Source organism: Mustela putorius, unplaced genomic scaffold (assembly GCF_011764305.1).
Source record: "Mustela putorius furo isolate JIRA1106 unplaced genomic scaffold, ASM1176430v1.1 tig00003845_pilon_pilon_pilon, whole genome shotgun sequence".
Classification (NCBI taxonomy): domain Eukaryota; kingdom Metazoa; phylum Chordata; class Mammalia; order Carnivora; family Mustelidae; genus Mustela; species Mustela putorius.
In genome coordinates, this window is record NW_025421998.1 from 35113207 (window position 1) to 35127043 (window position 13837).

General features: G+C 34.6%; 1 protein-coding gene across 7 annotated transcripts in view; it reads left to right on the forward strand.

Annotated features, from left to right (window-relative positions):
- Nucleotides 1-13837, forward strand: part of AKAP9 (A-kinase anchoring protein 9) — a 194641-nt gene that overhangs the window by 80180 nt on the left and 100624 nt on the right. For all 7 annotated transcript variants that reach the window (XM_013047838.2, XM_013047840.2, XM_013047842.2 and 4 more), the window contains 4 exons: nucleotides 1303-3684; nucleotides 7874-8087; nucleotides 10151-10230; nucleotides 13079-13217. In XM_013047838.2, the coding sequence (XP_012903292.1) occupies nucleotides 1303-3684; nucleotides 7874-8087; nucleotides 10151-10230; nucleotides 13079-13217 (2815 nt within the window). The remainder of the gene's footprint in view (nucleotides 1-1302; nucleotides 3685-7873; nucleotides 8088-10150; nucleotides 10231-13078; nucleotides 13218-13837) is intronic.

Below are 13837 nucleotides of genomic sequence, written 5' to 3' on the forward strand. Positions count from 1 at the left end.
TAAAGGATATTGGAGTCAGATGTTCTGTAGCATTAGGCTACGATAACTTGATGTATCATCTCGCAGTAGGAAAGTCATGTTTGTGGATTGAAATTCTTAAATTCTGTTTGCTACAACCCCTTACATTGCTTTCTACATTAGATATGGTTTTCCCAGAGGGATCAGAATTTTCAGCCTCAAGGCACATTGATTCTCTTCTTTAGACGAGAAGCATACTTCTCGTATGGATGAAATGAGTGGTGCCAACTCTCTGAGGCTTTCCTTTCTCTAGACTTAAAATTTTTTCTTTAGAGATGTGAGTACATTCATTCAGGCTGCCTTTAAATCCTCTTGGCCTGGGACTATTGTCTCAGTAAGGTGATTTTACTTACCTACTTATATTCTGTTCCACTTGTTGGAACGTTGTACTTTCTTTGTACTTGGGACCTCGCCCTAAACTATTTAGGAAACTAAGAAACAGAACTTTCTTTCTAAGGCTTCTGCTTAACTTCTTTATGCTATACCACTCTTATGAATGATTGTGATTATGGATGTACCTTGAGCTATGTCCTAGATTTAGGCTTATATACAGTTCCAAAGTAGAGGCCCAAGTCAGAACGAGAAGAAGATATCTGTCCTGCTTTCAAATTTCTGTTCAAACCCAAAGTCTAGGATCAAGTGAATGTGCCATAAATGGTATAGTGGTCTTACATGTTATTCGAGATTTAGCCACTTACGTATTGGATATCTCTAAATTTCTAATTTTACTTAGCCACAGGAATGAAGCTAAGGCAGACCACAGGAATGAAGCTAAGGCAGACCCATAGGAAGCTGTTTTTGTTGTTGTTTTAGTCTTTCATAGCACTTGCCCATCAAACACCTTCAAGTCACTAGAATACATGGAAGGAATCTTGAGTTATATTTAAGACTTTGTTCTGGAATAAAGAGTACATAGTACTATAGCTACAGAAAATACTAAGTTCTTAGAATGTTCATCAGTTAATAAGAAAGATGAAAATGTAATGGCCTAGACATTTTAATCCTACTAATTTTGAAATTAATATTTTTAACCATAGCAGTGTAAGAATTTCTTTCTTTCAGGAAGACCAACACTGCTGTAGTGTTTGCTCACAAATAGTGTTGGGTACACAAGTCTTATCTCATTGACTTGGGAAATATTAAGGGGCAAGGCTTGCAATTACTTTTTATAGAATTTTGAACAAAAACAGACGTTTCTCAGTCTTCTGGTATTGAGGTTAAACAATGTAAGTTGCCAGGAACTAAAAATGCCATTTTTATGTTTTCGTTTTTTTCTTTCTAAAGGAACAAGACAAAAAAGTAGAAAACTCAAAGAAAGAAATACAGGAAAAGGATACAATCATTGAAGAATTAAATACAAAAATAATAGAAGATGAAAAAAAAACTGTAGAGCTAATGGATAAAGTCACAGCTGCTAATAAATTACTGGAAGAATTACAAGAACAGGTTGTACAAAAGAACCAAGAGATTAAAAACATGAAATTAGAGTTGACTACTTCCAAGCAAAAGGAAAGACAGTGTTCTGAGGAAATAAAACAATTAATGGGGACAGTTGAAGAACTTCAGAAGAAAAATCATAAAGATAGCCAATTTGAAACTGATATTCTACAAAGAATGGAACAAGAAACACAAAGAAAATTAGAACAGCTCCGGGCAGAGCTGGATGAGATGTACGGGCAGCAGATAGTACAGATGAAACAGGAGTTAATAAAACAACACATGTCACAGATAGATGAACTTAAAATACGACATAAGGGAGAAATGGAGAATGCTTTAAGATCATGTCCAAGTATTACAGTTAATGAAGATCAAATAAAGTTAATGAATATGGCAATAAATGAACTGAATATAAAATTGCAAGATACTAACTCTCAAAAAGAAAAACTCAAGGAAGAATTAGGTGTAATTTCAGGAGAAAAGTCGGTGCTACAGAGGCAGCTTGAAGACCTTTTTGAAGAATTGAGCTTTTCAAGGGAACAGATTCAGAGAGCTAGACAGACAATAGCTGAACAAGAAAGTAAACTCAGTGAAGCACACAAGTCCCTTAGTACAGTGGAAGATTTGAAAGCTGAGATTGTTTCTGCCTCTGAATCCAGAAAAGAACTAGAATTAAAACATGAAGCAGAAGTTACAAATTACAAGATAAAACTTGAAATGTTAGAAAGAGAAAAAAATGCTGTATTAGACAGAATGGCTGAATCGCAAGAAGCTGAATTAGAGAGGCTGAGGACACAGCTTCTGTTTAGTCATGAAGAAGAACTTTCCAAATTAAAAGAAGATTTAGAAATTGAGCATCGAATAAATATTGAGAAACTTAAGGATAATTTAGGCATTCACTACAAACAGCAGATAGATGGCTTACAGAATGAAATGAGTAAAAAGATAGAAACCATGCAGTTTGAAAAAGACAGTTTGATAACTAAGCAGAATCAATTAATTTTAGAAATTTCAAAGCTAAAAGATTTACAGCAGTCCCTTGTGAATTCAAAATCAGAGGAAATGACTCTTCAAATCAATGAACTTCAAAAAGAAATTGAAATACTCAGGCAAGAAGAAAAGGAAAAGGGTACACTTGAACAAGAAGTTCAAGAGTTGCAACTTAAGACTGAATTATTGGAGAAACAAATGAAGGAAAAAGAGGATAACCTTCAAGAAAAATTTATACAACTTGAAGCAGAGAACAGCACTCTTAAAAATGAAAAGAAAGCCCTTGAAGACATGTTGAAAATGTATACTCCTGTTAACCAAGAAGAAAGATTCATGGATCCCATTAAGTCCAAATCCCAAGATTGTAACTGGCAAAAAGAAATAGAAGTACTTACTGAGGAAAACAAGGACCTCAAGAAACAATGTATTCAGCTAACTGAAGAGATTGAAAGGCAAAGGAACACTTTTTCATTTGCTGAAAAAAATTTTGAAGTTAACTATCAAGAGTTACAGGAGGACTATGCTTGCCTTCTCAAGGTAAAAACTGACTTAGAAGACAGCAAAAACAAACAAGAAGTAGAGTATAAAAATAAGCTTAAAACACTTAGTGAAGAGCTTCATCATTTGCAAAGAATATATCCAAGTATGGTAAAAATGAAAAGTTCAGTCTTTGATGATGACAAAACTTTCATAGGAGAATCACTGGAAACCGGTGAGGTCGTTGAGAAAGATACAACAGAACTTATGGAAAAACTTGAGGTCACCAAGCGAGAAAAGTTAGAGCTGTCGGAGAGATTGTCTGATCTTTCTGAACAATTAAAACAGAAACATGGTGAGATTACTTTTCTGAGTGAAGAAGTAAAGTCTTTAAAGCAAGAGAAAGAACAAGTATTATTGAGGTGTAGAGAGTTAGAAATCATCATTAACCATAAACGGACAGAAAATGTAGATGTGTGTGATGTTCAGTTAGACTCTTTAAAAGATGGTGTTGTGACTATGACAAGCAAGGATTCTGGAGGATCAGTTTCTAAAATAAATAAAGATTTTGTTGAAGAATCAAAAATAATGGAGGAAGATAAAATTCCTTTTGAAAATAGGACTACTGGAAAAGAAGGCAAGCAAGAACAGTTGTTTTTGGATCACTTGCCATTAATGACAAATGGATCATCACTTGGGACAGCTGAACCAAGTAGAAATGATAAACTTCAGTGGGAACTCAGTGTACTTAAATCAGAACAGGTATGTTTATATATTTATATGTATAGATGCTAAAACATAGTGAAAATGTATAATTCATGCAAAAAATGTTTCATCTTCCTAAAACACAATTAATTTTACAAAACAATGAAAATGAACCCCATAATGTAATTCTCATTAGGGCCTATCAGCTATTTTGTTGTTGTTGTTAGATTTTATTTATTTGTCAGAGAGAGAGTGAGTGCACAAGCAAGTGAGCACAAGCTGGGGAGTGGCAGGCAGAGGGAAAAACAGGCTCCCAGCTGAGCAGGGAGCCCAATGCAGGACTCGATCCCAAAACCCTGGGATTGTGACCTGAGCTGAAGGCAGACGCTTAACTGACTGAGCCACCCAGGTGCCCTAGCTGTCATTGCTTTTATCTCTTTTCTTAAACACTGTTGGCTTTCCATCAGTTAATTTATATTATATATTCTGTTAAGGAAATAAAAACATGGGAATGGTTTCATACTTTCTTTGGAATGGCAAGAATTTCAGTAACTTGGTAGAGAAGCTGAGCTTTAAAAAAGTTATTTTGTAGTATTTTGTTGTAATCTCAAAGCTTGGTTTCAGCATTTTGTTTTATTTTAATGTTTTCGAAGTTCCACAACTAAAAATTAACTCTTAAACTTTTCAGTACTTTATACTTATTTATTCAGTAGTTACAACACTGTATTTCCTTGAAAAAATCTCAGGGCACCTGGGAGCCTCAGTTGGTTGGGCATCTGCCATAGCTCAGGTCATGATCCCAAGGTCCTGGGTTTAAACTCCTCTTTGGGCTCCCTGCTCAGTGGACAGCCTGCTTCTTCCTCTTCCTCTGCCTGCTGCTCTCACTTCTTGTGCTTGCTTGCTCTCTCAAATAAATAAATAAAATCTTTAAAAAAAAAAAAAAAGAAAAGAAAAAGAAATCTCAACTTAAGTCCTAGGATTCTCTCAGAGTACTGTATAAAGCTGAAGGGGCAAAAAGTATTAATTCTAACTATAACTAAAGAATGCGTATAATGAGTAATAATCATTCTTGACAATTTGTATTTATCGGATACTGATATTAGAAATAACTGGATTATGGACATTGGGGAGGGTATGTGCTATGGTGAGTGCTGTGAAATGTATAAGCCTGATGATTCACAGACCTCTAGCCCTGGGGCAAATAATACATTATATGTTAATAAAAATAATTTTAAAAAATGAAATAACTGGAAAATTCCTCTAGGTATCTTGTATAATGCTGCTAAGTAAAATTTTGTTTCTTAATTTATGCAACAGATATTTATTGATTCTCTAGTTAGGTATAGGGTAAGCAAGAGAGCAAAAGAGCTTTCTTTGAGAACAGGAATATATTCTAGCCAGGGAGGCAGATAGTAGACAAGGGAACAAGTAGAGTAGTTAGAAGAAGTGGTAGGTCCTATAAAGAAGGTGATAGAGAATGATAGGTAGTGGTGGTGGCAGCATTAAATAGGATAGTCAGGAAAGTTCTCTTAGAGGAATTGATATTTGAATTGAGATCTGAAAGACCAAGGGGGAGCCTACCACATGTAAATTAGAGCAATTGTGAAGACTTAAATGAGTTTCAGGAACTGAATGAAGGTGTGTTTAGTTGAGTTTGAAAGCAGGACAGTGGAAGAAAAAGAGTGAAAAAGAAAGAAGAGACAAGATCTTGGAGAGCCTTACAGACTTGGTAAGAAGTTGAGATTTTATTCTGTATACAGTGGGAAGCCTTTGGAAAATGTTCTCTTTTTATTTCTAAAAAATACATATCTTATGATGGAGTTACATTACAATAAACCTATTGCATATTGAAGTATCTTAAGTTGAAAATGAAGTTAATGCACTTAACCTACTGAACATCATAGTTTAACCTAGTCTACCTTAAACATGCTCAGAACACTTATTACATTAGTGTACAGTTGGGCAAATCATCTAACAGAAAGCCTGTTTTATAATGAAGTGTTAAATATCTCATTAATTTATTGAATACTAAAAGTAAAAAACAATGCTTGAATGGGTAAAAATGGTTGTAACTTTATTGTTTGTTCGTCCTCATGATCATGTGGCTGGCTGGGTGCTATGGCTCCCTGCTGCTGCCCAGCATCATGAGAGAGTATCCAATGGCCTGTTTAGCCCAGGAAAAAATTAAAATTAAGAATTTGAAGTATAGTTTCTATTGAGTGTGTATCACTTTTACACTTTACATTATAAAGTCAAGAAATCCTAGGTCAAACCATTGCAAGTTGGGGACTATGTGTATTCACATTTATGATCTTTTATCAAATGTAAAGATATTTTACATTTTAATAACCTAAATAGAATTTAAAAATTCAGTTTGCTAACTATGAATGCTTTGTTAAATATCTGGCATTGTCTTCAAAAGCATGATGTGGTTTTTAACTTAATTACTCCTAAAAACACCAGAGATCATTTAGATTTTTTAAAAAGACATTGAGAGAGGACCTGAATTTGAAACTATCAAAATGGTCAAATTTTCTCAGTAAAAATTTTGTTTTCCCTGCTAAAGACATTTTCATTGATGTTCAGATATCTTCTCCTTGACATTAACTTACATAAAGGAAAGCAAACCTGTATACTGTCCCTTCCCACACTACCAAGACAAATCTATCAGTGGATAGGGGAGTAAAATATGTGTGTGTAAAAGGAAGCTTACAGAAGAAATAGATAATTTATACATTAGTAACATCTCAGAACAAACTGTGTATGCTTAGAAATAAAGGTGACTCCCTAAAAAATACCTTGTTCTTATTACCTAGCTACTTGGTTAATAAACATGAAAAGATACTTTCAGCCTTATAAATTGATATAACAAGTTAATATTTTATACCCATCAGATTGGCAAAATGAGTCCTTCAGTAAAAAATGGGGGAGATGAATACTCACATATGCTATTAATATCAATGTAAATTGGCACAATTATATAAAACATAATTTTTTAAAATTTAATACATTTGATGTATATTAACTATGACCCAGCAGCTACATTTCTAGTTGGTTTTCAGTATGGTCTCTGACTAGCAGTATCAGCAGCACCTGAAACCAGGGTAAAATTCAAATTTGAGGGCCCCCCACCAAACTTCCTAAACCAGAAACACTGGGGAAAGGGCCCAGCAGTTTGTTTTAATAAGCAGTCTAGATTATTCTGATGTCTGAGAGAGGTTGAGATCCAGTCTACTAGGAAACACTAGTGTATTTGTATAAGGACATATCTGTAAGAATTTAGTGCAGTATTTTTGAAATATGAAAAAATTAGAAATAATTCAGTTGATCTCCAAGACGGAAGTTGACAAATTTTCATGTATTCATAGATGCTGTACCATAGTTAAATTAATCTGTGTCTACATGGAATAGATCTCAAATTGAATGAGAACAATTTGCAAAATAAATACCATTTTACATAAATTATGTAAATTCTTAGAAATATAAAATATAGGGGCGCCTGTGTGGCTCAGTGGGTTAAGCCGCTGCCTTTGGCTCAGGTCATGATCTCAGGGTCCTGGGATCGAGTCCTGCATCGGGCTCTCTGCTCAGCATGGAGCCTGCTTCCTTCTCTCTCTCTCTGCCTGCCTCTCAGTGTACTTGTAATTTCTCTCTGTCAAATAAATAAATAAAATCTTTAAAAAAAAAAAGAAATATAAAATATAATGTATTATTTATAAGTACTGAAAAGTGATAGTATAAGAAATGTAGTGGACTTGTTGCAAATTTTGTGAAAATGTTTGCCTTTGGGGAAGGAGGAATGGGAACATAGTAGATTAAATCTTATTTTCTTTCTAAGCCAAATAAATATGTAGAAAGGAGAGAAATGGGAAAAAAAGACAAAAGAATTATATTTATTAAATTGGGGTATGAGTAGATAAGTGTTTATTACATTCTTCTTTGCATTTCTCTATATTTAAAATATTTTTAAATGAAAAATAAAGGTGAGGCCATACTAAGCTATACCATATATCAAAATTTACCATAAAGTTGAGGTAATGACAATATTGTGCTACTTTCCTTGGAAAAGATAGGTAGATCAGCATAATAGAAATGGAAAAAAAAATTAGACTTATCTTACATGAAGTTTTAAACTGTAATTTCATGTATTTTCCCCTTGTCAATAATATAAAAAATAGAAGTTAAATTATTTTAAAATTCTTAATAACTAAAAAATGTTCTAATGTGCACATACATTTACTTTAAGAATGATTTAAGGCTACAGATGGAAGCTCAGCGTATATGCCTCTCTCTGGTTTATTCAACACATGTCGATCAAGTTCGTGAATATATGGAAAATGAAAAAGATAAAGCTCTTTGTAGTCTTAAGGAGGAACTTATTTCTGCCCAAGAGGAAAAGATAAAGGAACTTCAGGAAATACACCAGCAAGAGCTACAGAATATAAAAACACAAGGAACAGGTAAATGATTTCTTTTTTTTAGTTTTTTTTTATTTGTCTGAAAGTGAGCAAGAGAGGGAAAGAGCGTACTGAGGGAGAAGGAGAATTAGACTCCCTGCTGAGTAGAGAGCCTGTTGCTGGGCTCCATCCCAGGACCCAGAGATCATGAACCGAGCCAAAGGCAGACACTTAACAACTGACTGAGCCACCTAGGTGCCCCTGGGTAAATGGTTTCTAAAAAAAAAAAAAAATTATAAATGCTATGTGACAAATAAGTATCATTTAGAGCCTACCCACCCTTCCATAATTTTGTCCTTGCCTTAGAACCCATAGAAGAGGGTAACTATACCCCAGTCCTGGATTCATTTGTTCATGTAATCATTGTTCATGTAATCTTTTTTTTTTAAGTGCTTGAGAAATCTAAAATCACTGAATCATTTTCCCCCAGAAGTTAGAATCAAGTGGGAAAGCAATATAAAATAATTTCTTAGAAAGCAATAGGATAATTTCTGTAATAGAAGAATGACTAGAAAGAACAGAGAAAGAAAGGAGAAAAGTTTCATAGTTTCTGGAAGAATGAGTGGGGTGGGGCAGCAGGCAGAAGGAGGAGGTTGGAATTTTAGAGAAGGCTCCTGAGTCTTAAACATAGAAGTGTGAGAGATTGTATCCATTTTGGAGAATTGAGAGTTCAAGTTATATGAGATAGTAGTAGGGAATAAAGCTGGAAAGACTGACAGGAGCTTGATCAGAAAAGGCTTTATTTATATACTCTGACTGAACCATGTGTAAGTCTTTTGCTACTGGTGAGAAGACCTATAGGATTTTAAGTAGTAGGAGTAACATTAAAATGTTTGTTTTAAGGTAACATCATGGGGCAAAGTGGAGGAGATAACTATTGATGGGTAAACCAATTAAGCAACTTTGGCAGTAATTCTGCTAATAATAATATTTATAACAGTAAAATTTAAGAGTTAAAAGAGGTAGGCTGTAGTCTGTAGTAAATAGGAAAAGGGAAAAATTAAGAGTGATCTCTAAGTTTCTAGCTTGGGTAGTTGGATTGAAAAATGACTGTAGTCACAAAGAGGATGCAGAGAAGATCTGTGGGGAAAATAATAAATTCAGGTTGCTACATATTGAGTTAAAGAGACCTACTGACTTTAGAAAAGAGTTGTCTTGTAGGTAGTTAAAGATAGAAGTCCAAAACACAAGAGGGAGGTTTGGGTTGATGATAAAGATTTGGTATCAGAAGATCATTTGAGGCCAGAGAAAAGAATGAGATGTCCTGGGAGACTGTAGTTTGGGCCAAAAGACTAAGATGGAACTGTGGGAAGCAGGAACATATAAGGAACCTGAAATAGAAGACTACTTGCAGTTAACTTTTATCTTTAATAATTATTTAATCACTGAATGAATTAGACTTCTTCTGTTCAAGGCATCTCTAGGCTTTCACCCTTGACAGATTTGCTTTTGAGAATGAGGTGGTTCATAAGTTTGTGCAGTTGCTCTGTTGAAGAGAGTAGAATTTAAAGAGTGACTTAGAAAAGAATGCCATAGTTTTCACTAAAGGAGTTCCTTGGGTTTGAATGTAGTAAGATGTTAAATGTTTGTTGTTTTTATTGACATCCTCTTTAGATAGAATCTGTCCAGTGATTTTTAACTACAAGTTAATTAATTGGTCTGCTAATGGTTGATGAATTTAGTTAGTGAGTAGTCACCATCATTTTTTAAATAAAAGAGTATGGGAGATCAGGAAACAATGGAGTATATAGCATGTAGAAAGGGCAGATAATGATTTGTAAAATTCTTATGTCAGTTTTTCATGGATGTATAAATAGGTTATGATATGTGATGTATTTCTCGTATTGGGTAGTAGCAAAAAATTTTGTAAGTCACTGCTTTATGCCAATTTGTAGCATATAAACAATTTTACACATTATCTGGAACAGTTAACAATGAGCAGTAGAAAAGAACTTTGAAAGAAAGAATTTAAAACTAATGTTATTGTAAAGGAAGCTTCCTTTAATATATAATAATAGTACTTAAGTATGTGAATTAAATGTTTAATGCAGTATCTGTTCTGTTAGGTGGTGAAGCAAAGCCTTTACAAATGCTCATTGGAAAACTACGCAAGGCGGTGTCTGAAGAATGTTCTTATTTTACACAGGTAAGATATTAGTTAAAAAGTCCTTTTTAGACAGGAAATGCTAGGCTTCAGAACTGCACTTAAAAAATATTCCCAAGTTTTTAAGTTTAAAATGAACATTTAAATGTTTCCTCATAATCTTTTGAAATAAAATAAATTGAAGTAAATTATCTTAACAGTTGAACAGACAAAATGTATACCTAAGACAGAAAGAAGAGTGGACCAATAAAACCCCAGACAGGTCTGTTTCCTGCCGCTGCCCACTCAGTGGTTGAGTGTATCTGATGACTTTCTTGGGGAGATTGCACAAGACCATTAAGATACAATTTCACACTTCAGATTGCCAAAAACTGAAAACCCTATTTATGCCAGTATAATTATATTTGTGAAGATGGGCTGAAATAGAACCTCTTATATACTGCTAGTGAGAAAGTACTACCTTGAGAAGCAAGTTGACAAGGTCTATTTTTGAAGTTATATAGCCCATAGCCCAAGCATTTGTGCACGAGATCTATTCATTGCTTAAGTGTCTAAGTTAAAAATGGGAGGGGTGCCTGGGTGGCTTAGTCCATTAAGCACCTGCTTTCAGGTTGGCCTGTGATTCTTGGGTCCTGGGATTGAGCCCCGCATTGGACTCCCTGCTCAGTGGGGAGCCCATTTCTCCCTTTCCCTCTGCCTGCTGCTCTGCCTGCTTGTGCACGCTTGCTCACTCTCAAATAAATAAATAAAATCTTTGTAAAAAAATAAGTTAAAAATGGGAGACAGCTCTGAAACTGTGTTATCTCCATGCAGTAGAACTCCATTTAGTAGTGCTTGATATCTGTATTAATATCAGTAAATCTCAAAAAAGTATAAAGCTTGTATGCTTGATTACTTACCTCTGGGTAAAGGGAAAGGTGAATAAAATGGGTAGGCAGTAGTTAAAACAAAGAGCTTCAAATCTCTATGTACTGTTCAGTTTCTTTAAAAAAACATGGAGATAATATGAGAAAATATTACTGTTTGTTTAAGTTAGGTAATAAATTATTTTTTCTGCATATTTGAAATAGTTCAAAATTTAAAATACATGCTTTGGCTTGTCCCTGATTTCTTCCCAGGCTTTTGTATTTATAAACTGAAGGGGGGGAAACAGTGGTATTAGTTGGGAGAGGTAGAGCTACCTTACTGATTTTTTTTTTTTTTTAAAGATTTGTTTATTTGAGAGTGAGTGAGAGAGGTGGGTGGGGGGTGGGTAGAGAGCAAGAGAGAGAATCTTGAGCAGCCTCTGCACTGAGCATAGAGCCCAACCTGGGGCCCCATCTCATGACCCTGAGATCGTGACCTGTGCTGAAGCAAGCAGTTGGACACTTAACCAGCTGAGCCACTCAGGGGCCCCAATTCTGATTTCCTATAATATTGTTCAAAAAGTGAGAACTAAGCCCAGCTAAGGCCTATCTTCCTTCAGCTACTCAGCAATCTCCACCTCCACCTCTGCCAAAGGGTTCAGACATTGTCCTTGTGTATCTCTTGTTGGTAGCAAATAATGGAATGAGGGCCCAAATCATAGTAGTTCATTTATAAGCTGACATTACATGTTCCTTCCTTTTTAGTTGTCTTTACCTGATTGCTCATCTCAAGTTAAAATGTGAATCAGCTTGTTCTAAGAAAGTGTTCCTCTGGGATTCTTCATGAAACGTGGTTTTGTCACTAATTGTTGATGTTGCCATGGACTAGTTAACTTCATCTTTTTGAGTGTTTCTTCATCTGTAAATGGGGTTTCTATCAGCTCTAACATGATAAAATTCCATCTTAGGAACTGTGCTGAAAATTTAATAAATTCAATTATTAATTGACAGTATATTTAACTTCTAAGCAAATCTCAAAAAATAAGGAATAATAAGCAGTTTGGTTTTTAAGTCTAGAAGTTAGAGGTTGTTTCCAGTTGTATGTGAGGCATAGGTGAATCTCAAATGATTGTGGGTCATGTATTGTTTTTAAATGATGGTAGAATTGTTTCTTGCTCAGGAGAAAAACCAGAATAATGTGTCAAATATTTTTAATTTGTTTGTGTATATAAAGCACAGAATACTACCTTTGTGTTACAGAAAAGTATATGGACATAATCTCCTACATATAATTTCTTTTTTTTTTTTTAAACTTACTTATTTGAGAGAGAGCAAGTGAGTATGTTAAGCAGGGGGAGGGGCTGACAGAGAGGAAGAGAATCTCATGTAGACTCTGCACTGAGTCTGGAGCACAACTTGGGGCTTGATATCATGACCCTGGGATCACAACCTGAGCCAGAATCAAGAATTGAACATTTAACAGACTGAGCCACCCAGGTGCCTTCATATATTATAATTTCTGTAGAATTTATAGACTACTTTCTAGTCATCTTTTTTTTTTTTAAAGTAAGATCTGTGCCCAGCTTGGGGCTTTACCTCAAGATCAAGAGTCACATACTCTTTCCGCTGAGCCAGCCAGGCACCCCTATAGGGGTCATCATTTTTTAACTTCTATCCTTGTCTTCTGGTATTTTTTCAAGGGTGGTTAACATTACAGAGATAACGTCAGTCTAGGATCCAAGCTAGAAAATGATAGATTAAAGTACTAGCTATATTCATTATTAGAAGCAAAAAAATAGTTTAATGCAATTAATATTATAATTATTTTCCTGCTCTAAGAATTTCATGTCCTATATTAAGGGAGAAAGATCTAGACTTAATCGTTTCTTTTGCACACTGACAGGGTGTATAGAAGAGTGTTTTCCTACTGATTTTTCTGTGCCATTTTGACTGTCTTTTGCATTTAGGAAAATAATGTTTAATGATTTTCAAAGGTAGACATCAACATTTTAATTCTGTAAAATATCTAATTTTTTTGTTAATAGACTTTTTGCAATGTCCTTGATGAACATAATACTTCTGCTTTAAAATGTGAAGTAAATGTAGAAGAGAGAGAGAGTGCTGGTGTTCACACTTCTGAAAATCAAGAACTAGAATTGCAAGATTATAGATACGAAGTTCAAGGTAATAAAATCTGATCACATTTTCTTAAATCATTTAATGATGAACTTTTACTTTTAATCATGATTTAGTCACTTAATTGGATTCATGAAATCTTATATTTAATACAGATTTTTATTTTTTAAAAAAATGCAATAATTGTGATATAAAGAGAACCAAAGATGTCTACAAGTTTCTTGTCTCTTTATCCTTTATCCCTCTACTCCTATGTTTTTCCCTGTGTAATTTTTTCCTTAATTTTACACCATTGATCCATATCTTTGAAAGTTATTGTATTTATTAAATATATTTATGTCAGTGATTTTTTTTTTTTAAAGAATAAGAAGACCTAAATTATCGTTCTTTTTTTTTTTTTTTTTTTATTCGACAGAGTCACAAGTAGGCAGAGAGGCAGGCAGAGGCAGGCTGAGAGGCAGGCAGAAAGGGAGAGGGGGAAGCAGGGTCCCTGCTGAGCAGAGAGCCCGATGTGGGGCTTGATCCCAGGACCCTGAGATCACATCCTGAGCTGAAGTCAGAGGCTTTAACCCACTGAGCCACCCAGGCACCCTCCTAAATTATCATTCTTAAAAAGAATCCTATATTTATTTTTACAAACTGTGATCTCAGTTAGTTTTTTGGTATTT